The sequence below is a fragment of the Sebastes fasciatus genome, chromosome 8, assembly GCF_043250625.1.
Source record: "Sebastes fasciatus isolate fSebFas1 chromosome 8, fSebFas1.pri, whole genome shotgun sequence".
In the NCBI taxonomy this organism is placed as follows: domain Eukaryota; kingdom Metazoa; phylum Chordata; class Actinopteri; order Perciformes; family Sebastidae; genus Sebastes; species Sebastes fasciatus.
The window spans coordinates 15,361,219-15,387,542 of NC_133802.1; the positions used below are offsets into that span (position 1 = coordinate 15,361,219).

General features: G+C 40.7%; 1 protein-coding gene across 3 annotated transcripts; it reads left to right on the forward strand.

The window, feature by feature from the left end:
- Positions 1-24,651, forward strand: LOC141772601 (voltage-dependent L-type calcium channel subunit beta-4-like). Of its 3 annotated transcripts, none has more exons than XM_074643752.1 (15): positions 110-333; positions 1,665-1,757; positions 13,032-13,151; positions 14,861-14,983; positions 15,079-15,194; positions 15,276-15,355; positions 15,464-15,483; positions 16,221-16,298; positions 18,062-18,120; positions 18,236-18,336; positions 18,414-18,565; positions 18,652-18,747; positions 20,676-20,846; positions 21,052-21,097; positions 23,427-24,651. In XM_074643752.1, exons 1-14 carry the CDS (start codon positions 253-255, stop codon positions 21,079-21,081), a joined length of 1,320 nt encoding a protein of 439 aa, XP_074499853.1. In that variant the 5' UTR covers positions 110-252; the 3' UTR covers positions 21,082-21,097; positions 23,427-24,651. The 3 variants fall into 3 exon arrangements, with proteins under 3 accessions (XP_074499852.1, XP_074499853.1, XP_074499854.1); XM_074643753.1 differs by having other exon boundaries at positions 21,067-21,097; positions 23,427-23,579; XM_074643751.1 differs by lacking the exon at positions 21,052-21,097 and having other exon boundaries at positions 1-333.
- The last annotated feature ends 1,673 nt before the right edge of the window (positions 24,652-26,324 follow it).

Consider the following 26,324-nt stretch of genomic DNA (forward strand, 5'->3'; position numbering starts at 1 on the left):
AGTACGGACCATTTTTTCCATCTCGCTTTTTACATTTTTACCCCCCTCGATGTGGATGCTTATAACACACATTTTGTTCAGCTAAACTCGGATATTAATCGGGTTTTTTCCCCTCTATATTTTCCTCCCTTCATGCCGCTTCCCCGGCTGTGTTTTCCTGCATGTTAAGATGTATTTGGTGTCTCTTGTCTCCTCCAGTAACCAGTAACCCATGTCTGCTGTGTGCAGCCCGCCTCGCTGCGCTCTCAATAGATGGTGCAACTCAAAATGTCCAAATCGCCTGTAGACCCTCTGTCTGCTGTGGAAACAGGCTCTCAGTCGCACTATTTTCAGGTAAATACACCACACACACTATCCTTTTATTATTCTACATCTAACGAGTTAAGTGGAGAAGAGAAAATAGCTAATGTCTTGTGCTACTTGTTGTTGAGGGATTGAGGCGTTTGGCAGAGAGCTACTTTTTTATTTATTTATTTATATATTTTTTTCACCTCCGTCTTCACTGAAACTGCAGATTGATGCTTGATCGGTGAAAAGCCAGATCATCAAGTGGGCTCACACATGTGGTTATTATGCTTCTCATACACACACAGGATAAAGAAATCCTTACATGTTGATACATTTGCTGCTTGACTCTGATATGGCCTTTTTTTATTATTAATTTCAATGCATTTCCTTATGCAACTAATGTAGGAATACCAGCACACATCAGTATAATAATAATATATTCTGAATTGTATTGGTGTATAAAAGGTGCAGGCAAGACCATTACTCTGACTCACCTGTAGCCTGAATCTACAGGGCCTGCAACATCCATTTGATACATTTGCTGCTTGACTCTGCTTGATATGGCCTTTTTTTTTTTTTTATTTCAATGCATTTCCTTGATAACTAATGTAGGAATATCAGCACACATCAGTAATATATGCATGAATTGTATTGGTGTATAAAGGTGCAGGCAGACCATGACTCTGACTCACTGACTCAGTTTTTTTTTATTAATTTCAATGCATTTCCTTGAACTAATGTAGGAATACCAGCACACACCAGTATCATGATATATGCTGAATTGTATGGGTGTATATTGGTGTATAAAGGTGCAGGCAAGACCATGACTCTGACTCACCTGTAGCCTGAATCTACAGGACCTGTCAGCATGCTCACTGCAACATCCATTTGATACATTTGCTGCTTGACTCTGATATTTTTTATTGTTAATTTCAATGCATTTCCTTATGCAACTAATGTAGGAATACCAGCACACATCAGTAATATATGCTGAATTGTATTGGTGTATTAAAGGTGCAGGCAAGACCATTACTCTGACTCACCTGTAGCCTGACTCTACAGGGCCTGTCAGCATGCTCACTGCAACATCCACGCTTTCTTATTAATGGACTGTGTGTTACAAGAGGCCTGGGGGAAAAAATCTACTCCTGCATTACACAGGAGCATTATGTGGATCTGGATTCATTTAGAAAAATATATGTGGTATTGGCAAAGGCTGCTATGGTGCACCAGTTTTCACTAAATGAAGGCTTTTATTTTGTCAGAATTGGAAAGGAAAAGCCTTAAAAAAATCAGCATAGTGCAAGCTGGTTTCACGCTATCTGTATATCTGTCTTTCTTTATTCCCTCACATGTGTATGTCTCTTTCATCACAGCTGCCCAGGAAGTTGCCTAAACGCAAGAGCCGCTTCAAACGCTCGGATGGCAGCACGTCTTCTGACACAACATCCAGCTTCATCAAACGGCAGGTAAGAAAAAAAGAGAAGCTCCCGGAGCCATTTGTTGGCTTCCTTTTTCCCCTTATTTATGCATGCATTGTAGGCTACATCATGCATTGGTACATCACAGTCACAGGCTGATTATCACACTGGTTGTCAGTGGGAGGGATGAGCTGCAGCTTCTATGGGAAATGTAGGCCATGTTGTGCTCTAAAGTCAGCAATAAGGGGGTTGAGGATAACAGAACAGGTGTCTCTGCATTGTTTTGTCGGTTTGGTGCAGCACCTATATTTTTCTCAGGTAAAAGCTATTGGTGGGGAATCAAAGGTTCCTCTTTTGAACTATAGCTACAAAACGACATTTGTAGTTCTGCATTTATTATCCTTGCATCCAGTACGTGAATGTCTCTGCTCTGCATCTTCATCCAGAGAGCTGCCTCCTCAGGTTCAGTTGCTGTTTTGACCCAGTAGAGAGCAGCAAAATGCTTGAAAAATGGCATCAAAATCCCAACACAGCCCAGTTTCTTTTAAATTAATGCTTTCAGGTCAAGCACGTGCCGAACACTCAGATAGAGGTTTGGTGTTATTTAAGAGAAAGCTGTGACTGATTTCTAAGCTTCATGGTGTTACTGCAGGGATGCTATGAATCATAATGTCTCATTTAGATCAGCTGGTTTGATGTAGGCAGTTTTAATTTACCTCCATGTGCTTGTTTTTGAGGATGTATTCGATTTGATTTTGGGTTATCAGTGTAAAGCAGAGCTGATTGTAGTGTCACAGAGAGTCCAGCAGAGGGGATGACTTGATCCCAAATCAGGTTGTGAGGAGTCAAGAGGTTTCACCGGGCTACAGACGGACTGAGTATGCGGAGCTCATTCCAATACCGCTGCTAGATCCCCAAAGTTCATGAGCCTCGACACATCAAAGAGGGAAAGTCAGGAGTTGGGAAGGATTCAAATATCCCTCCCTTTAAAGGAGCCTGATGTACTAATGACAGAAACTACGAGACTCTCCTGCAGGCTTTTACACCGTCTGTAGATTATGTCTCAGTATCCACTTCGTAATCCGGACGTGAAACGATTAGACTAGAATAGGATAGAATGGATTAGAATAGAATAAAACTTTACTGTTCAGGACGGTTGAAAATGATCTTTGGCTCATCTGGAAGTTCATTATAACGTTAAAACATACACACATGTCACAGTGACAGTATGAAGTAGTTGATTAATCGATTAGATGATATAGACAGAAAATTAATCTGCAACTATAAAAATACCAAACACGCAGATTCTCAAATGTGAGGATTTGCAGCTTTTCTTTGTCATGGATCATAAACTGATCAGTCTTTGAGTTTTGGACTGGTGGTTGTACAAAACAAGCAATTTCATGATGTATACTTGGACTTGGAAAATGGAATTTATATTTTTCACTGTTTCATGACCTTTTGAAGACCTAAGAATTAATCAAGAAGGTAATCGGCAGATTAATCAATAGTGAAAATAATTGTTAGTTGTAGTGCAATTAGTCAATTAAGGGTACAGTGTGTAGAGTTTGGCGACATCTAGTGGTGTGGTTGCAGATTGCAACCAACTGAGAACCCCTCCACTCACTCCTCCCTTCCCAAGACTGTGATGTACAAGTTTAAATTCTTACCATTGAGCATTAGTTTCATTTAAATCACTAAAAAGAAAAAATATAACTTTATAACAAATAATGAAATATACAAAACTCTGAAATAAAATTATATATTCAAAGTCATATATGCTTTAAACAAATATGGACAACGTCCAAGTAGGGCTGGGTATTGTTTCAAAACGTTTGATATTGGTGCCAATACGATACCTCCATTTCGATACTGATACCAAAACAATACTTTTTTGATACCTTAGTTTAGGGAATGTTGAAATACTGGTGTAGTGTGCATAATTTGGGGGCATCTAGTGGTGTGGTTGCAGATTGTAACCAACTGAGTACCCCTCCGCTCACTCCTCCCTTTCCAAGACTGCGGTAAAGTGGCGGAACCACGGTTTTGCACTCTGTGGCTCACGTTACCGCAGTTTCACAAGCGTGTCAGAGAACTACGGTGGCCTTCAGGTAACGTAAAATCATGAAAGTCCCTCTCTAGAGCCAGTGTTTGATTTGTCCGTTCTGGGCTACTGTAGAAACATGGCGGACTCCGTGAAGAGGACCCGCTCCCTATATGAAGGGCTCATTCTACGCTAACGAAAACACAACGATTCTTAGTTTCAGGTGATTATACACTAATGAAAACATAGTTATGAATATTATATTCCATTTCTGCTAATAGATCCCTCGAAATGCAACACACTGTTCCTTTAATCGAAAAGTTGATCCCAGCTGCCTCACTTGGACTGGTGTGAGCAGTAGCTTATCATAGCTAATGTTGGCAAACATTAGAGAGATACAATACTATTGTGTGACTGACACAGCTAAGACTGTTACATTATCAGCAATTGCCCCTTAATTGTCTATAAAATATCAGAAAATAATGAGAAATGCCTGTCACAAGTTCCCCGGCCCAATGTGACATCTTCTTATTGCTTTTTTTTTTTTTTTTTATAGGCCAAACGGTTATCAGACGATTAGTCAATAATGAAAATAATTGTTAGTTGCACTAATATCAACTGTTATAATTTATATTCTAAAAAAGTAAAGCATCTCTGGTGAATAAAAGAAAAACATGAAGCAAGCCTGCTGCATTCAACAGTTTGTTTAATGTTTTGTCCACTACACTTAACTGTTTCTGTCATTATTATTATTTTCATCAATTAATCTGCAGATTATTGCCTTGATTCATTGTTTAGTCTATGAAATGTTGTGTAGTGGATAAAAGGAGTGAAAAACGGCCATCACAACTTCCCAAAGCCAAGAGTGACAACCTAGAATTGCTTGTTTTATGTGACCAACAGTCCATAACCAAAAAAAAGATTTGATTTTCTATCATATATGATACAGACAGGCAGCAAATTCTCATATTTGAGGAGCTGGAACCAGCGCATATTTGGCATTTTTGCTTAAGAAAATGACTCAAAACTATCTTTTATTTTCAAAAATGTAGCTGAAAAGAAAGTAGATTCATTAAAAAGTTCTTCATTAAGCGGGACTTATGCTCATTTTCAGCTTCTTTACTTGTATTTGGAGTTTCTACTAGAACATGTTTACATGCTTTAATGTTCAGAACTCACATTATTTTTCTCATACTGTCTGTCTGAATATACCTGTATTCACTCTCTGTCTGAAAACGCTCTGTTTTAGCCCAGTCTGCTCTGATTGGCTTGCGTGAATAATATGGTGCACCTTTGCAAAGGTAGTTCTCATGCTGTGGGCGATATATTCTAATGAGCCTGCATGTGACATAGGAAGGGGAGCCAAATCTGAATGGTTTGTTGAATCACATGTTTTCTGATCTAGACAGCCCACAAAAGACTGACTGGGTTGTCTTATTTCACAGTTTGTGGGTTGGTAGCAAAGACTGTATATAAGTGGACATAGTCACTGTGACGTCACCCATTGGTTTGTGGACTACCGTTTTGAAGTCTCCGGTTCGGCATTTTGGCCGACGCCATCTTGGTTTAGGCCATCGCCATCTTGTTATAATTAACTTTCATAAACTGAAAACACGCTGTGAAAGGGTTAAAGTTGTAAGACAAAAGCGTGGACAACACCCAGACCGGACAACACCGTGGTAGCGACCTGTCAATCACAAAGTAGCCACGCCCTAAAGCATACCCTGCTTTATGGTCTATTTGATTATAAATGGCACCATAATTTACTAAATGAACATCACGCTGTATTGAAGAAGACTTGAAACTAGTGATTGAGACCATAAACTCATGTTTACAATGTTTACTGAGGTAATAAATCAAGTGAGATGTAGGCTCATTTTCTCATAGACTTCTATATAATCAGACTTCTTTTTGCAACCAGAGGAGTCGCCCCCTGCTGGCTATTAGAAAGAATGCAAGTTTAAGGCACTTCCGCATTGGCTTCACTTCTCAGATCCAGAGTTAGCCCACTGGTTGGTAGACACTCCAGACACTCAAATGTATGTGCACAAGCACTGAAAAAGTGATTTTTTCATGATATGTCCCCTTTAAATTAAGTTCCACTTTAAAATTCACTCATAAGGTTTTAAGGCATGACATTCCTTTTTTAACCAAACGAGTCATTGCAAACATTATGAAAAATACCTCAGTTTCATGCACAGCACCATTAGCGTGAGGGAATGTGGAGCAGTCTAAGAGACGTTAGTGAGAAGTATAGAAAAAAAAAGGGCTGAGCAGACATCTTCTTCAGGCGGGGACATTAGTTATCCTGATCGGGGGGCTTAATGACAATCTCCAGATTCCCTGAGAATATTGCACGGCTTAAAATATTCATGATGCTCATTTTGAAGGCCTCAGGCGATGTGATGTGTGGGTTCATTGTTCACACGAGCACCTTTTTAGTCAATCATTATACCTTCTCTCTCTCTGCACAACAGGCACCCCCCCCCCCCCCCCCGTCCCCCGTCCTCCGTCCTCCCCCTAAAGGTGATATGATAAAGTGTTTCATGCAGAAGGAGTAGATTTCACAAACAGAGCAGATAGTTTCTTGTCTGTGATAGGGGTGGGGTGTCTATGGAGGAGCAGTGGAGTATGACTCATTTCTGCAGCAGGATACAATAAGCAGTATGCTGCCATAAGTGTGGATGTATGTGTTATATGTAGGACATGAGGGGTTGGAGCAGGAGCAGAAATCTTGAGCTGTGTGCGGCGATTATAACAGCTGCTCTGTTTTCCTCTCTACCTGTGCATGTTGAATTGGACTTTAATAACTAAGAATGGGATGTAAATTTAGAGAGGCAGTTTGATCAAGTGACGCAAAAAGCTGCGTTGGTCATTGTTGCGTGTGTGCGTGTGTGTGTGTGTGTGTGTGTGTGTGTGTGTGTGTGTGTGTGTGTGTGTGTGTGTGTGTGTGTGTGTGTGTGTGTGTGTGTGTGTGTTTGGATGGGATGAGGTGGGGTAAGAATAGAAAAGAAGGTGTTGCCGGCTCCAGTGCAGGTCGTCCCTGGTTAGGGGACGGGACACAGTACAGTCTGTCTGCATTTTACAGCATGTAGTGTATAGAGAGAGGGAGGGACCGGCAGCAGCAGCATCACCACATTAACTGAGTAAGTACAAATGACTCTCGACACAGTCGACTTCTCCTTCTCCCTGTCTGAAACTCCCTCTCCTCCCGTTTCCCTCCTTCATCTCTTTTGTGGCATTTCCATCGTATTTGTCGCCGCTCCTCTCTCTCTGTTTTCCTTTGTCTTCCTCGCCTCCCCCTCTTCAACAACGCTTTTGTTTCTCATTCCTTCACCTGCTTTACTTTTTGATTGCCGTCACCCCCGTGTGCACGCTTCACAGTTTCCCTCGCCGACTCTCGTGATTGATCAATTTGACATACAGTATGCCTGAACTTGACTTTGCTATTGATGTAACCACAGAGTGATTTATTGCGTTGTGTATCAGAGAGCTCTGTGCATGTGTAACTTGCTGACATTGAATTACGACCGCACAGTTAATCGAACACTTCTTGAAATTGGATATTTGGCTACTGGATTTTCAAATCACTGGAGCTTGCAGTTTTTTTTTTCTGGTGTTTCAGCCTCCTGAATAATATATTCTGCTGTTGTGCAGAATCTCCCTCCTGCAAAATAAACCCAAAGGAATTTGATTTTAGCATTAGTATGCACTCCCTGCATTTTATTTTAGATCATTTCAAATAACATACTGTTTTTTAAAATCAATTTATTACAAATTATATATATTCAATATTACTACCAACCGTTTTAAGGTGTGCAGTAGATATTTGAGTTGTGCTTTCCCTGCTATCCAGGTAGTTATTGGCCATGCTAGCGTCAGGGCTCTAGGGATGGCAACATTGATCTGTCGGTCAATCCACCACTTTGGTCCAGACTGAAATGTCTCAACAACTATGTGATGGAATGCAATGAAAGTTTGTCCGGACATTCATGACCCCCAGAGGATGAACTGCAGTAACGTTAGTGATCCTGTAATTGTTCATTCAGCGTCATCATGTCATACTTTGACCAAATATCTGCAAAAGCTAATGACATTCCCATCAGCCTCAGCTGTAGCTGTGCTGTACTGGGCCGGTAGGTTTCAACAGAAGTGTGTGCCGGATGGTCGAACATCTGCAACCAGTTGGTGTGCCACACGGTGTGTGTTTGTATAACGTCTCTGTGAGGAGGGTAGACGGGTTATCGGTTCACCAGTATTATTGGCTGATAGTGACATTGAACAGATGTATTGTAGTGGCAAAATTTTAGCTGATGAGGCTCCAGTTAATTATGTATACATGACAATGTAACAAATGGCAATGGATGTCTGGAGTCTTCAATAGTTTGACATTTTCTAGATGTGAGTGAAGAACTGTTGTGCTCCTTGACTCTAACAAACATATACGCCGAGTGTGATTTTTTTAAAACCTTTTGTGTATAAAGCAGTTTTATTTCCTTCTTTCGAAATTTCTAGAAGTTGTCTAGAAAGATGTGCCACAACAAAGTAGAGGACTTAAAAACATTAATCTCCATGTAATACCGCACGACTGTCTGTGGTTTCACAGTGAGATTAAACTTCGGTGAGTTTAAAGCAAGTGAATGACAACATGTCAACCCCTTCATTGAATATCCAATGAGTCATTTTGGACTATAACAATTGGAGGTACTTACACACGCATATAACTGAATAGTTTGAGTTATAAATGTAAATTTACAAACATTATTGATATAAACTAAAGTAACGTATGTGGCTATAATCAACACATTTATATTAGCAGTGAATCAGATTACTATGTGTAATGAGAGAATTATCACCGGACTCGTTTCGGCCTCTTTCAGCTCATTGTTTTGGTTTTCCACCTCCTAACTTTACTGTTCTTGGTTCACTCTCACCGCTCTCAACATGGTTGATTTCGACCACAACAGGCAGTTGTTTTCAGCAAAAAAAGCCCTGATAAACAAACTGTGCGTTACCTGCTCAGCACCAAACAGCAGACAGACAAAGTTAGCAACTAGCTGGTGAACATAGTGGAGCATATAGCAGCTAAAGAGCCAGATATTTCCTTCAGGAGTTGGTGGTGACAAAACAGAGCTAAAAGGAGAGTGATAATTCAACATCTTGACTTGGATTCTTCAGGTGGACACAAACATGACTCCAAATGAATGCTAATGTTGCTCTGTGTCTCTGCTGGATGTGTAACACTCTCAGCATATCAATTTGATAAGGTGATACTATGCCAGGGTTGTGTTTACAGTGTGTTGTGCTGCCCAGTAGTGCCCCCAAAATCAATTAACGCTGCTTTAATAATATTAATAACAGATTTATTTGTTGTCTAGAGTTATTCCTTGTATCAAAAGACCCGTCAATCAAGTTGAGAGTGGTACATGCCCATATTGCATTTAGATTTTCATTTGTTGGGTTTTGATAACATGTTGATCAATAATTGTAGCTTTAAAGTTGCTCTTTGACCATAAACTGTGTATGAGAAGTGGACGTAGTCACCGTGACGTCACCCATCGGTTTGTGGACTGTCGTTTTGAACCCTCAAGTTCGGCATTTTAGCTGTCGCCATCTTGCTCTTTTGCCGTTGCTATCTTGTTTTTGTTTTTTTTGCAACCGGAAGTGACACGAGAGGGTGGAGCTAAATATAACCGAACGCAGAATAAAACATTTTAGGCGACGAAAACGTTACAATTAACTTTCAAATGAAAACACACTGTGAATGGGAACGCCGTTGTAGCGACCTGTCAATCACAAGATAGCCACGCCCTAAAGCATCCCCTGCTTTATGGTCTATTTCGACTCTAAATGGGACCATCATTTACTAAATGAACATCATGCTTTATTGAAGAAGACTTGAAACTAGTGATTGAGACCATAAACTCGTGTTTACAATGTTTACTGAGTATATAAATCTAGTGAGAAGTAGGCTCATTTTCTCAAAGACTTCTATACAATCTGACTTATTTTTGCAACCAGAGGAGTCGCCCCCTGCTGGCTATTAGAAAGAATGCAAGTTTAAAGCCTTTCAGCATTGGCTTCACTTCTCAGACCCGGTTGCCCACTCTCTTTGACATTCTTCATCGTGGCTAACCAGTTAATTAACCTACAATTGAAGACGACATCTCTACATGTCTTCCTGAAAGAAAATTAGAACACATTTGAACTGTTAAACCACTGAACTGAAAATCGTGATTAAATTAACGCAGCAATCTCCCGCTGCTCCGTCCCTAGACTGTAGGATGACTTGGCCCTCTCGAGGACTCAACTAGCTGGATGACACACTTCCTCGTTGGCCCCTCCCTGCGGAGTTGAGGCCATCAGTGTTGCAGTGTGTGAAGAATAATCACAGGAGCAGAATAGGAAGGAACAGAGTTAAATTTAGCCCCCAGACGAGGAGATAAAAAACAAAAACAAGACATCCTCAGACGAGACGATAAACTCACATCATTACACTCTGCATTGCAGCTCAGCTTCACCTGCAAAAACACACACTGTTTTTCTGTTCTGGTGGTAACACTGTTTTGTTTTGGGATTTGACAGGTAGCCAATGTGCGGCAAGAGGTCCACAGCGTCATGTCCAAACATTAATAATGAACAGCAATCACAGCCCGGGCAGCTCTCTGTGTTCTAACATCATTAAACAGCTCCCTGACATAACGCCCTTTCCTTTGCGCCCACCACCATATTTATTCCACTTTTATGTCTGTGTGTGTTTGAGCGCGTTCCCAGTGAAGCCGTTACAGTGAGAGAAAATTCAGATTCATGTCTTTATCAGGCTCTAGCGCCGTCCTCCTAATCAGCCAGGTATGCTTCTCTCTCTGACCATCTCTATCCGTGTCTTCTTCTTCTTCTCGTGGTCTTCTCCCTCCTCCCTCCTCCTTCTGTGTTCCCCCTCTTTTCTTCTATCTGGGATGAGGATAGATATCTAGGTCTCACTCCACTCCTTCATAGCATTTTATTATGTTCTAATCTCATCTTCCCCTCGAGATAGCCTCGCTTTATCTTGTCGTATAAATCGTTTATACACTCTCCCGTCTCTCCAGCCATCCTTCAGTCACTCTCCGTCCTCGTACACATCCTTCTCTTTTCAGTATATCTTGTCAACGATATTCAACACCCCTCCCTCCCTCCCCTCTCTCTTTCTATCCATCCCGTTCTTCCTCCTCACCCTCCTTTTCCTCTCTCTCGGCGCTGCTCTGGCACTGGTGCAGTGTTGCCTTGCAGAGCTTGTGAGTGCTAGAAATCAGATCTAGTTATCTAACACAGACACACACACACACACACACACACAAATAAACGAGGAGAGGTGTTCGCTTGCGGTTTCTCTGGGGCTTGAAGTGGGAAAAAAAACATTTTGGATTGCATGTATGCATTGTGAAGTGCAGAGAAAGCTAAAGGTGGAGGTTGTTTTTCATGTAGGGCACTTTTTTTTTTTGGTATTTTGAGCCTGAATGTCCTTTTGTTGTGCCGTTGCTAATTGGTCCTCCAGAGGATTCGTTTGTATATGTTGGCAAGATGGATGACCAGGACTAAGTCACTGCACTCTGGAGGAGAGGAAAACCAAAGTGAAAACTGTATTATGTGCTCTTTTTTTTTGTTTTCTTTACACCTGGCTTTATTTGCAAGAATATGCTTGATGGTGTCGTGGAGTCGAGGTTTATCTGAGCATTTTCTCCTCTGTCTCATTCATCACTTCTTTTATTCTTTTTCATTTCTTGGTTGCCTTCTGTCTCACCTCTCTCTCTCTCTCTCTCTCTCTCTCTCTGTTGCCCAACTTGGTGTGTTTTTGCTGCAGCGGCTCTCTTTACTGACAGATTCAGGACTGAGTTCTTTCAGAGAAGCCAAATAGATACCAAATATAGGAGAGCTCACACACACACACACACACACACACACACACACACACACACACACACAGTGCCCAAATTGCATCTAAATCACCACTTCATATTCTTCCCCTTTTTATGTTTTTCACTTTGGAAATCGACACCATGGTTACTGTCTTATTTTCTCAATTTATTGATTATTCCTTTCGGCTATAAAATGTCAGAAAATAGTAAAAAATACCCGTCATTTTACAAAATCCATGGTGTCATTTTGAAATGCCTTGTTTTTTCCTGTCAACAGTGCAAAACCCAAAGATGTTCAGGTTACCATTATATAAGACCAAGGCTGCAACTAACTCCTAACTACTCTTTATTTTCATTGTGTAATCTGTTGATTATTTTCTCGATTAATCGATTAGTTGTTTTGTCTATAAAATGTCGATCAGTGTTTCCCAAAGCCCCAAGATGACGTCCTCAAATGTCTTGTTTTATCCACAACTCAAAGATATTCAGTTTACTGTCATAGAGGATTAAAGAAACCAGAAAATATTCACATTTAAGAAGCTGGAATCAAAGAGTTTTCACTTCTTCTTTTTTTTTCTTAAAAATTCAGGCGATTCATTTAATAGTTGATTAATTAATTAATTGATTAATAGTTGAAAGATAAGTGAAATAGTTTCACATTTGAGATGCTGGAACGAGTGAAATTTTTCCCATTTTTGCTTTAGAGAAGATTTAAATGATTATCAGAACCAATTAAATAACTAATAGTTTCAGCTCTAAAGGGTTATGATGCAGACATTTAAGTAAATAAACACAGGAAACCTTACACCTTACTTTTGAATAAAAAGCTGCGGCAGCACCTATCAAGCCATTGAAACCATTTTGACTTTGTGTAAAATGTCTTTTTATGTGCTATCTATCTGTCCCCATCATCCCTGGGATATGTCCTTAAACCTCTCTCTTACAATGAGAAATGATAGGCAGCATATATTTTGCTAATGAGGAGATGTCCTTGGAGAATAAACATGGGGAACAGAGGATGTATATATGTGCTGCACTGTGGGGGATGATGGGATGGATTGGGGCCAAGCAGGAGAGAAGAGGAAGCAGTTGCCTCCTTTGTGCTATATTTGGTCTTCCAGAGGATGGCTGGCTGGTGTGGGAGAGCAGCACATTGTGTTGTAGATACATGAATGTGTTCATGAATACAGACACGTATTTGCATGCACACCTGCACACAAAGACTGCAGAGCAGGAAGACAGATGAAAGCATGAACAGAAACAGTACATCTACCTACAGTATGTAACCTCATAGTAATACGGCTCAGTAATCTAGATGGTGTTAATGTAAGGAATTATTAAGTACAAATAATAATATGTCCACCTGTGACTCTCTCCCGTCAGGGGTCGGCTGATTCGTACACCAGTAGACCGTCGGATTCAGACCTGTCAGCAGAGGAGGACCGCGAGGCGTATCGGCGTGAAGCCGAGCGCCAGGCACAACTGCAGCTCGACAGAGCTAAGGTACGCCATACAGCGATTTACACTTCTACATACTGTAGCATTAAGTCAAAATATGTAGAGGTGAAGTCTGGGCCTCTACTGCTCCTAAGCTTAATGAAAACTAATTCTCTTTATTCTCGACGTACACTGAACTCCTCCAACTCGCATGTTTACACAAGTAAAACACACTGTTTAAATTGCAGCATCACTGATACACATGTTAAATATAAACTAGATACTGCTCTTGATGAGCACATCTGGCCAGGTGTTTGTCAGTGTAACAGACGAGAGGATGATCCATTTGCCTTTTGAAAACAGGGTGTGTAGTTGATCTGTCATAAAACTGTCGCTGTGAACCGACCTCTGCTCTAAACCTTCTATCTGTAAAGAATTATGAACCAAAGGCATAATTTAGTCAAACAAAAGAGTTTAAATCTACAGCACATCTGCAGCCGAAATGCTGGTTTTTAGTGGTGTAACGGTACGTTTTTACAATGATACGATACGATACGATTTCCATGGTTCCGATACAATTCAAGGACGATATTTGGCTCATCTAGAGCGATACGATACGATTCAATGATTTGAAATCAACTGCAGGACCCGCTGATTTAGTTCTCGAGATACAAGGCAGTGCAATATTTAACAAAAAATAAAATAAACCAACTTCTATTCAAGTTAAATGAACAGTGGTTTAACCTGCTGCTTCTGTTCTCATTTACAATATAAACGGTAGAGCAATAATACAGTAATCAACCGCTTATAGTGATCAAACAGCCTGGGACAGAATCATTCACAAACGCTGTTTAAATAGTCTGCTTATAGTAATCAAGTAGTTCGCTTACAGTGTTCATTTAGGGGTCTATTCATACATGAAAACATACGGAAAAAAACATTTTAAATCTTTGTTAGACTAACGTTAGTTGAATTTCTGTTTTGTTTTTTACTTTACTCACGTGATAATTTGTCTCGTGGACCGTCTGCTCTCCGGCTGGATACGTGAGGCTGATGCTGCGTGCACATAGATATCATGACGGGGAAAGGAAAGGAATTTTCTCTGAATGAAAAAAGCGAATTTCTTTCATATAACGTTTGCTGTCCTTAAATACAAGGTGCAAATACTTAGTATCGATACAATCGTCTCCCGTGAATCGTTACACCTCATGGTTTTATTGCAAACCATAGACTGTATATAAGAAGTGGACGTAGTCACCGTGCCGTCACCCATTGGTTTGTGGACTGCCGTTTTGAAGACTCGAGTTCGGCATTTTGGCCGTCGCCGTCTTGATTTTTGCAACCAGAAGTGACATTAGAGGGTGGAGCTAAATACAAACGAACGCTGAATAAGACATTTTTAGGCGACCATAATGTTACAACTCCCAGACTAGACGAAGTTGGTTGAACATTTCAGTTTTGAGCCTCATGTTTGGCGTATTGGTGTCCGTTCTGTGTTGACCACAGAATTGTCTTTATGTCCGAATGTGATCATCCGAGGTCGACCACATGATCGGCTGCTGTCAGATTGAATCAAAGTATATGTGTTGTCAGGAAAATAAGGAGTATGTTTGCTGCGCTCTTGTTTTGTAACGAAATGTTTTGTCTTTGGTTCTCGGGGCAAACATCAAAATCAAAAGTCTAAAGTTACCAGATTCATGACTCGTGTCCAAACCAGTCTTACACGTTTGTACTGCAGTTTCCATCACTAACGAGTGTTTTCCTCATTGTTCCAGTCCAAAGCTGTAGCATTTGCAGTAAAGACGAATGTGAGTTACTGCGGAGCTCTGGATGAGGACTGTCCTGTCCAAGGAGCTGCAGTCAATTTCGATGCCAAAGACTTCCTGCACATCAAAGAAGTGAGTGATCGTGTGTTGTTAATGATGATGAACCCCTCCATTACATAGAATGAGATATATGTGACGCGGTGCTGTTGTCGTTCTGAACTTAACAGAAGTATAATAATGACTGGTGGATCGGCCGGCTAGTAAAAGAGGGAGCTGACATCACGTTCATCCCCAGCCCTCTACGACTGGAGGCCATGAGACTCAAGCACGAGCAGAAACAAAGGTCAGTTCACAGTATCAAACATCTCAGAGGACTCGCACTCCCACAATATCAGTTTGATAATTTAGTTTGTTGCTGTTGCAGGAAAACAGGGGGTAACTCCTCCAGTTTAGGGGACATGGTGACTGGGAGTTGGAGGACCACACCGCCATCTGCAGGTGAATGTAAGTACTACAAATCCTTCTCTTATTTATGCTGGAACAAATAACTACTTTTCCCTCTGCTGTCTTCTTTTTCCTTTCATTGATTGTTATTTTTCTTGTTTTCACAAGCCAAACAGAAGCAAAAACAGGTAAGTTTTGGTACTTTATGATGACACAGCATCTGCTCATAATAATGTTTTTTTTACTTTTAACTTCAAGACACGTTATCAGGGTATCCGCAGGTCTTTAAAAGTCTTTAAAAGGCCTTAAATATTCTTTCTTGCCTGCCGTAGACATTAAGTTTAGTTATGTATTTTATAAACAAGCTGTTATGAGACGTTATACCTTTTATATTAATTTGTATATATCTATAAAGAAGTGCAAGTGTGACAGTGGATTGTGCATGTAGGTGTTTTTTCTGTGGCGTTATTATTATTATTTTCTATTATTACTGCACAAGCTAGGAAGATCATCGTCTCATAATTGGCAAGTGTCCATTTAGGAGAAACTTAAATCACTTGATTATTTTTTAATTGGTTTATCCAGCCACTTATCTGGGTCCAGGTCAAGTTAGTAGATTAATTATATTAATAAAAATCATATACAGCTGTAAAGTACTGACAAAATATATAATATAAATGTCATTAAATTCATGTACTTAATAAATAATTGTAGGCCTTATTGTCCATACTGGTTTTCTGCCTTTTTTTACAGTTATGGCTGTGAAAAAAGTATTAAATTTAATTCTATGTGGTGTGAAAAAGTCCTCAATTTAATGATTGTTTTTTAGCTTTTCACAACAAACAAACCCTAACACCTATCATCTCCCCTGCTCTCTCTCTGTTCTTCTCCCCCTTCCCTCCTCGCCGTCCCCTATTTCTGGCAGGAACACGTCCCTCCCTACGACGTGGTGCCCTCTATGAGGCCGGTGGTCCTCGTGGGACCATCGTTGAAGGGCTATGAGGTCAGCTTCTCCCCATTTCACCTCCAGCAGACCGAGAATCACTGCCTCACACTTCTCTCTGTTAAAACTGCTCCTGTACTGCTGCATTTTGTTGTTCAAATCAGAATCAAGGAATCTAAAATAAGGCCGTGGTGTTTTACTTCTGAAACCTGCTCAATGCATCGTCCTTTAATCTTTAAATTTAAGATATTATTTAACTTATTATCTTCTTATCTCTGTCAAGAGCTGAACCCTGGAGGAGAAGCAAACCGATACAGTTTTTTTAATGTTGAATTTTAGATGTTACATGTATTTTTTGGAGTAAATTGTACTTGTCGGAGTAGTTTTAATACAGCATACTCTCTCTCGAGTACATTTTAGGAGAAAAACTTTACATTTGCATACATTTGTCACATTATATTTATTTATTAATCATTTTTTTTATAGTGATGTAGCCTAAAATTTCAACCTGGTCGCACGAAAAGGCGTAAGAATGACACGATAATGTGCAAGTTAAAGCGTGCAATAAGAACGCCGTTCTTACTTTAGGCATGTCATTTGTACACCATGTAGTCTGTACTGACTGTAATGTAAATGCGTCCGCGTAAACATGCTACGCTCAGAGCTATTGACGTAGAATAAAAAGTGAGGAAGACTGATTATGGCGGTCGGGATGGGAGGTGGATGGGCCCAACAAAGTCTACCAACAGTCTGAGACTGTTGAGTTTCGTTAGTGACGTGTTTTTTAGTGACGTCCGTGACATTTTTTCCGTACTCGTGTTACGTTGTTTCCGAACGTGTTTTACTTAAGTTACGTACTTATTTTAAGGCCAACAATGGCGTTTTTTTCTAAACCTTACTAAGTGCTTTTGTCCCCTGCTGGTACTGCACCATCACACGCGTGTAATAATCGCGACACTGGTGGACAGGCAGGTCTATTGCACGTTTTGGCATGATACCCGGTTGAAAATTGATATGGCACATTCAAGAGATTAAGACTAGAAAAGATGTCCTGCTAAATATGGAACTAACTAGAAAATTATGAAATGCAATTTAATTGCAAATTGATTACAAATACAGTTCACTTCTTTACCTATTTTTATTATACCCCCGCGACAACGTAGTCGGGGGGTATATAGTGCTCCGCGTGTCCGTCTTGAAATTTTGAAATTTGGGCCAAAAACTGTGATTTTTTCCGACTCCAATTTTGTGTCCGGAGCAGAACTCAGACACAATTTAACTAAGGAACTTCAAATTTGGTCAGATGGTCGACAGTGTGGTCTAGTTGTGCCTTTGGGGGATTAAATGTCCAGGGTGCCCAAAATTTTTGAATTTTTTCCAAAACCTTTGGCCCTACTTTAGCAGCGGTCAAGCAGTGAGCGGGGGTATGTAAGCCATGCTCACTTTTGCCTTGTTTTCCTTTTACTCGTGAATTTAATCACTACTTTTTTCAATAAATACTTTAATACCAAAGTTGTTTTTTTTATAAAGTAACAATACATTTATTTGAGTAAAGTTTTTGGCTACTCTCCCCACCTCAGTATACATGTGTATGTACAGTAATACAGCCCAGAGCCTCTGCTTAGATTGACCTTTGACAGTAATGGATAGCATGTACATTTCACTGTTGATAAGTGTGATGATGTGTGGAAGGACGCTCTTCTTATATCTGGTTGTTTTGGTATCCTTAACATTAAATCAAAGCCAAACATCATTTCTTTTGGAGGTTTGTGTTCTGTGTGTGTTTAATAAGTCTGTTTCTTACCTCTCATCTTCCCTCCTAGGTGACAGATATGATGCAGAAAGCTCTTTTTGACTTCCTGAAACACAGATTTGAGGGAAGGTCAGTAAAATAGAGAAAATTACAGAATAATCTCTGTAGCTGTGGAAAGTCGGGCCGTTAATAAATCTGATCAAAAAGTCTCACGGCATATTCTTCCTCTCTGTATTTGCGGCAGAATCTCAATCACCCGTGTAACTGCCGACCTGTCTCTAGCCAAGAGATCTGTCCTCAACAAAAGACCCATAATGGAGAGATCCAACACTCGCTCCAGCCTAGGTGACTAATGTCCCCATGGAAATCTTTTGGTATTAAGAAGCGACGAGTTTAAACTCAAATCTGTCTTGTCTGTGCAGCGGAGGTTCAGAGTGAGATCGAGAGGATATTTGAACTCGCCAAAACCCTGCAGCTGGTGATCCTGGACGCCGACACCATCAACCATCCCGCACAGCTGTCCAAAACCTCCCTCGCACCCATCATTGTCTACGTGAAAGTTTCCTCACCAAAGGTACAGCAGGTTACTTCACTCGTGAATTCAGGCTGACTCATCTTCCTTTGGCCTTTAACGTTTTTTCTTCCCCGCTTTTCTCTCAGGTGCTCCAGAGGCTGGTCAAATCCAGGGGGAAGTCTCAGAGCAAGCACCTGAATGTGCAGATGATGGCTGCAGACAAACTCTCTCAGTGCCCCCCTGTGAGTGGAGGATTTCTTTCTACTGCTATTATGTTTGGTTGCTAATAACCCTAATAAACCTGTACAATCTGATCATCTGTTATGAACATGTCATGTTCACAAGGTGAAGAAGAAAATGGGTTGAGTGTGCAGCATCTACTGCAAACATTTGAGGTGTATTTTTTAGGGGAAGCAATGTTGGTCGCTCAGTCCGCCACTTTGGTCCAGACTGAAATATCTCAATAACTATTAGATGACATTTAATTTTATACTGCCGTTCATAGTACTCAGAGGATGAAGCCTAACTTTGGTGACTTTTTCTCTAGTGCCATTGTGAGGTTCACAGTTTTGGTCTTTATTGAAATATCTCAATAACTACTGGATGGTTGCCATGAAATTGGGTATACACATTGTCATGGGGGTGAATGCGAGGCAGCAAAGGAAGGACCCAAATGCAGCTGAGGCACACCAACAGCAACAGTTGAGGGGTTTATTGTAAAAATAAAAGCCCATGAGCTCACTGAAATGGGTAGAAAAGTCCAAACAGGAGATGAATCCACTGGACAGCAGGAATGGGGCAGGCAGGTACAGACAGGTCCAGGTAATAGGTAACAGATAACAGAGGCTCGATGACTCTAAACCACAAAGCAACATTGACGATCTGACAAGGAATGAGCACAAAGAGGCGGGCTGATGCAGGGCTAAGGAGGGAAAAGTGGAAACAGGTGGGCGGTGAAGGTCAGGTGACTGGGACTGGAGGGAAAAGGGGTTCCTGCAGGGCTGATGAGGGAAGGGGGAGAAGTCTGAGGGCATCTGGTGGACAGGTAGAGAATGACAATGAACGGGAATGTGGCTGGACGGAGAGACACAGAGGCAGAGTGTGACCAAGAGGCTGGGACACGGGTCATGGGGTATCGGGTAGAGCACATGCGCAGTGTAACTGGAGCAGCTGGTCTGCTTGTGCAGACTTGTGCATGTGTTGTACCCCAAAGATATGACGCGTTGATGATGTGTGCCATCTCCTCTTTTCACCCTCCTTAAAGTGTGACACTCTCATGAATGAATTGTGCTACTTCCGTTGACCTTTCATCTGGCGTCATCATCGGGTCAAAATTTTTATTTGTTCAATACTTGACTTCCCTTTGATATGAGACCAAATACCTGGAAAACTAATGACATTCCCATCAGCCTCAGCTGTACTCTGTGTTTAGTGCTAATTAGCAAATGTTAACATGCTGAACTAAGATGGAGAACATGGTCAACATTATACCTGCTTAAAGGAACAGTGTGTAACATTTCAGAGAGTCTATCAGCACAAAATGGAATATGATATTCATAACTACGTTTTCATTAGTGTATGATCACCTGAAACTAAGAATTGTTGTGTTTTCATTAGCTTAGAGTGAGCCCTTCATATCTACAGGGAGCGTGTCCTCTTCATGGAGTCCGCCATGTTGCTCCGTCATGTTTCTACAGTAGCCCAGAACGGACAAACCAAACTCTGGCTCTAGAGAGAGTCTTTTACGTTTCACCTGAAGGCCACCGCAGTTCTCCGACACGCTTGTGAAACTGCGGTAACGTGAGCCGCAGAGTGCAAAAGCGTGGTACCGCCAAGCGCCGTTTGACTTCTGTTGCTCCTAAAGTAGTGTTATAATGGAAAATATGGTGGCTGGGTGAGGCTAACAGCGTTACCACGGTTTTGCACTCTGCAGCTCACGTTACTGCAGTCATTTGATTTTTCTTTTGACTGATGTGTAAGATAATATGAAAAAAAAAACACTATTGCCATTGATATACAGTATTTCCCATTAACGTGGTGCACTGTTTACAAGCTGTACACCTTTACAGTGACACTTAATGATTTGGAAATTCAACTTTTGTGCCACTTGTATTTATTTTATCAGCAGCTGGAGGTAAAAATCATTTCTCATCTTTTTGTTCACTTGTAGGATATGTTTGATGTCATTTTGGATGAGAACCAGCTGGAAGATGCATGTGAGCATTTGGCTGAATACCTGGAGATCTACTGGCGTGCCACTCACCTGCCAGGCAACACCCCTCTGAACCCCTTATTGGAGCAGAGTCTGATGACCCCGCCTTCTGCCATCTCCAGCCTCCAGGTCAGTTTGTCCGACTTCATCCGTTTAAAAAAAAAAAGCAGTTTTAATACTATTTTATGACTCAATAAGTAGGAATCCTGTTTTGAACATGTTGTATGTTGTCACTGTCTTTACCAGCTCTTCCCATCTCAGATTCTCACTCCTTTGTTTTGTCTCCAGTTGTCTCGTCTGTCCTCTCACTCATCCATGCTTAACATTTTTGCAGTTTTCTGAAACACAGGAATTAATTGAATGATCGCTTACGAAACGGGGTGAGTAGTAGGGTTTATATATACTGTATATATTTATACAGTATATATATATTTATTTATATTTGCACCCCAACAATCCCCTCTTACACACCTGAACATGACACAGCGGCTGAGACAGTGAATGAACAGCATTTTATTCATTCGGATCTCACCACAGAAAAGATGACGTGTGTTTTTTTTTTTCTTCATTGCATCCCGCCTACTTTCCTTTAGTTGATGGTCTCAGGCGAATCACAAGCTTTCTGGGAGGAAATTCACAAAGCAGCTTCAATTTAATGACATAACTGAGAACGTCATGTTCGGAAATGATAAAACGTTGTATGTATTAAAACGCCAAAATCGGACCATTATTCTCTATTTTCAATCAGCGTTGAAGCTTTAGCCCAGCATGCTTTGTGAATGGTGCCCCCGCTCACAGTGGCACATAATGCTATCTTGAATGACAACGCTACTCCAAAGCATTTGATCAATGCTTAAATAATGTTTTCACCGGAACTAAATGCATAATTTACACAACACTAAACTGAGACCATAACATCAGTAACATTTTATGTTGTGGAATAACCTCCCGACCATCCATTCAACTGTTTCACCGGCATTTCTTTTGTTCACTGTCTGTAGTATTAATCTGTGTACATGCAGACAAAACACTGTAAACTAAAAAGGACTTTGAAGAGGCTTTACCAACACTGCAGCATGACAGTTATTAACACTGTCAACCCCCATATACAATTTTATATGTACAGTAGTTCTTTGTTACTTGCAGATTATGACCGCTGCTCCTTATTGTCATGATTTCCCACATCTTCACATTTTAGAAACGTTCTAAAACAGCATTTTAAAAGAAGAGTTAGTTAGTTGTCTCTTTGAACACTAAAAAAATAGAGACAGCACTCATAAATAGTTTAATATGAACTACCTCTGTTGACATGAACCAAATGCTTTTCACTCGAAAATGATCTGCAACAATTTTGTTAATCGATTAACTGTTTAAATCTTTTTTTAGCCTGTTTCTTATACTATAAGTTAGTCATGTGAACATAGGTGCTGCATTCACAAAAATCTGTGAATCACAGCCCCCTTTAATTTTTATTAATACTTGCTAATAAAATTAAAGGAAGCTGTGATTCCTTTTGTGATTTATTGCCAAGTGCTGTTGGTCAGCATTAACGCAAATTCCTTTTAACGCCGCTAATTTCTTTTACGTATTAACGCAACTTGTGATTTTTACCAACCATGTCATACTAGCTTGTCGCAAAGGAGCCTAAATAACGCTCCAAACCTGCGCTACATTTTTTGGTGAGGAAAAACGCCATTTTCAAAGGGCTCTCTTGACCTCTGACCTCAAGATATGTGGATGAAAATAGGTTCTCTGGGAATCCACGAGTCTCCCCTTTACAGACATGACTACTTTAGGATAATCACATGCAGTTTGGTGCAAGTTATAATCAAGTCAGCACACTGACACACTGACAGCTGTCGGGCTTGAGTTTGCCATGTTATGATTTGAGCATATTGTCATTGTTTTGTGTTGTTAATTGATTTCCAGTAATAAATATATACATACATTTGCTTAAAGCAGCATATTTGCCCACTCTCATGTTGATAAGAGTTTTAAATACTTAACAAATCTCCCTTTAAGGTACATTTTGAACAAATAAAAAATGTGCAATTAATTTGTGATTAATCGCGATTAAGTATTTTAATCGATTGACAGCCCCAATTTATACATGTATTTACATTTTTTCCAAGTCTGTCTTAAAACAACACTGACATGTCCATATGTAGATTGAAACAGTTACTGGTCGCTGTGATATTTCCTCTTGGTTGTTCTGGGTGTGCAGAGATTTCTTCCTAGAGCAATACTAGGAGATGGTAAAAAAAACAACAACATGAAATTAATGATAAAATTAAACATTTTTCTAAATATCCCTCCACTGCAGCTCAGCAAGGAAGCACAGTCTGTGAAAACACAAAAACAGATTTTAGATTTTACCTAAAATTTTATTTTAATTTTTTGCAAACCTTTAATGAAGTGTTAGTGTTTGCAGCCAGTGTGAACAAGAGGAACAATTGCAGCAACCAGTAACTTCTTCAGTGTACATGTGGGCATGTGATGTGTTGTTTTAAGATGCATTTCCTTCAAAGTCCTTCTTGATGTATTGTTTGCATTATTTTGTCTACCCTCTGTGTGTTTGCTGTCTATGAAAACTGTTACCAGAGAGTGTGAAGCTACTTTGAGATGCCGTCCTGTTTTCAGAGCTTTATTTTGATTCTCTTTCTTTCTTTCTTTCTTTCTTTTCCCTCCATGACGCCTCGAATCGTCCAGAACCAGAACAAGAACCAGCCGCAGCCTTGTGAGGCGGTGGCCCTGGTGGGCGAGGAGGAGGAGGCAGGTGAGGAGGCCCACTCCCCCCTGGAGCAGGACAGTCTCATGCCGTCTGACGAGGCCAGCGACTCCCTGTCTCGCGGCCGGAGGGGGAGCCCGTGCCACAGGGGGGGCGAGGAGGACGGAGAGGAGGAAGAGGAAGAAGAGGAGGAGGAGGAAGAAGAGGAGGATGAGTACGCCTCCCCTTGCCATGCTCGCACGTACAGGGACATGTACCCCCCTCACCGTGGGCACACCGGCAGTGCCCACAGTGCCAACGGGCACGAGTCAGAGGACAGGCTGCTCCAACGCGAAGCTCAGCAAGGTCACAACCAGAGAAACAACCGCCAGCGCAGCCGCCCCTGGCCTCGAGACACCTACTGAGGAACGAGGCCCCCCTCCGGCCTCCAGATCAGCACCGAGATAACCCTCCGACTGTCACACGTTCCCAAACATTTAGAAAAAAATGCCCCAAAATCAGCTCCAAATCAGTAAACAGACGCCCAGTTTATTACGTTGACAACTATTTTTTAAGTATTTAAAGTCACTCTCTTCCAGACTCCCAGCTTTTAATTTATCTTTAGGGGATGCACTGACCTCTCCAGGGGTCAAGTCATTCAGATTAAAGTCAACAGGGCTACTCACCTCTGCAATGGAAAGGTTTCAGGCTACCAGCTGTACGCAAACTTTAGCTGCTTCGCCTAAAGGTTTCTCTATTGTAGGATGTCTCATATACTGGCCTTAAAAACTCCTAAGACTTTTAAAAACTATCTTTACTATTGCATGTATGAGTATAATTATTTTAAGACTATTTGCACATTGACGTCAGAACAGGAAGTGAATGACCTTTACGGATTTAAAACTAACGTAGGAATGTCTACCGTTGAATCCATTTATGGGAAATAGTAATGCATTTGATTACAATGTATATACTGAATGGGCACCTGGTTGTGTTTCATCGCTACTATATTTGTTTGATTTTGTTAATATGGAATTTGTTTGTTGTTTCGGAGAAATGTCGCCACACAGTTGTTCAGTTGGTTAGAAGATGGTGAATGGACACACACACACACACTGAACGGTCACAGAGTAAGTAAGCGGTATGAAGCTGCAGTACAGTCAGTGTCACCTACAGTACAGTGCGTTCTGGGCATCACACTCGTCTTTGCTGTTGCACAATCACTCTCTAAGGAAGAAAAAAAATCTAAAAACGGGCACAGAGAATGTAAACACAACTAAGAAAAGGGATCTTTTAAAAGGGTGTTGCCAAACTTGCTTGTTTACATCGAATCATTCACATTTATTATCAAGCACATGCTGCACACGCTGCGGCTCCTCTCCAGATCTTCAGAGAATGTACGCTTGCATGCCTTTTTGCACCTCCAGCGCCACCAGCCGGCGTCTCCAGTCTCCAAACCCCAACCGATCGCCCTGTAATTCGATTGTAGCACGTTATTGATTGTAGCATCCACAGTTTCTACACTTTTCCCTCCCCCCTACCTTTGTATGTCTTTGCCAAACGTTGCGTTCACGTACTGCAGTTCGATTTATCAAAGCAGATCCTCAGGTGTAAGTCCTGCACACTCATCGCGCTCAGCCCCCACGAATGTGTCGTGCTCCCGAAAGGACTCGTAGCACCCGCGACACGATGTCATTCTAGTTTCCTGCACCATTATCAGTCTGCGAGCCGATGAGGAGTTTGGACGTGACGAGCAGCGACCCGCGTCACAAAGGAGGGGTCGACGCTGTTAACAGCCGGCTTTAGGGGTTACTGGTTTACTGCTTCCATGTCTCACAGGTATCTCTATCTAGTGTTCTGTATATTTTGAAGATGAAAAAAAAAAAAAAATCAGCATGATTGAAAAAAAAAAAAAACTCTATGCAAGTGTTGCATGAAATCTGATTGTTTCTTTTTACAGTTAAGTATTTCAGTAATGCATTTGATTCTGATTCTTCTCGTTGTCTTGTAGTGATAGTCTTGTCTTTGGGGCTACTCACTCCTCACACCACTAACAACACTATTACTAAAAAATAAATTAATCAGAATGCATCACTTTATTTATCCACAAACATTAATATTGGGGACATTTTTTTTTCTCTCTCCACAATTATTGGGTGGACGCGCTTTTAAAAGTCACTCACTTCAAAACTGTCCCGGTCCCAGATCAGACCTATGATTTATTTTTAATTTGTGATCAAAATGAATGAATTATTATTATTAAATCCCTGCATGATTTAGTTCACCAATTAGCTATGTTCATTATATTTTTGGCAGAGTATGTTTTTCAAAGCGGACCAATTTAGCAACTGATAAAGCAGTTGAGGTTTTTCAATTTATGAAGCACAATTTTTACAAGGGTTATAATTTAATTTCCTCTGTCTTATTCTGTATGCAATACGAAGCCTAACATTGAAAAACTTTAAACGCCTTAGACCATCTGGACTTCCTCTTTTTTGTGTGAGTAGATTTAAAAAAAAAAAAAAAAAAAAATTGCACTACTTTGTTTTGGGATGGTTGCTTTGTAATGCAATAACTGCACTAAATATAACCGTGTATCCACCAGACTACCACAGCGTGCTAGCGTGACCCAACACGCCTCTTCCCTCTATTTATCAAAAAGAGACAGCAAATGTGTAAAAAGTGAGACATTTCCTGCCTGATGCTGTATAGAATGCTTTCTATTTGAAAATAGATTTACAATGCTAAGTAAAATATGACTTAAAACAAAATAAACATGACATTTTATGTACTTTTAATTGTTTTGGTGTTTTTTTTGTTTCACTATAATACTATAGAGTCAGATCAGTCTCAATATTAATGAATGCACACAGGATTCACAAATGTATTTTATGATTTAT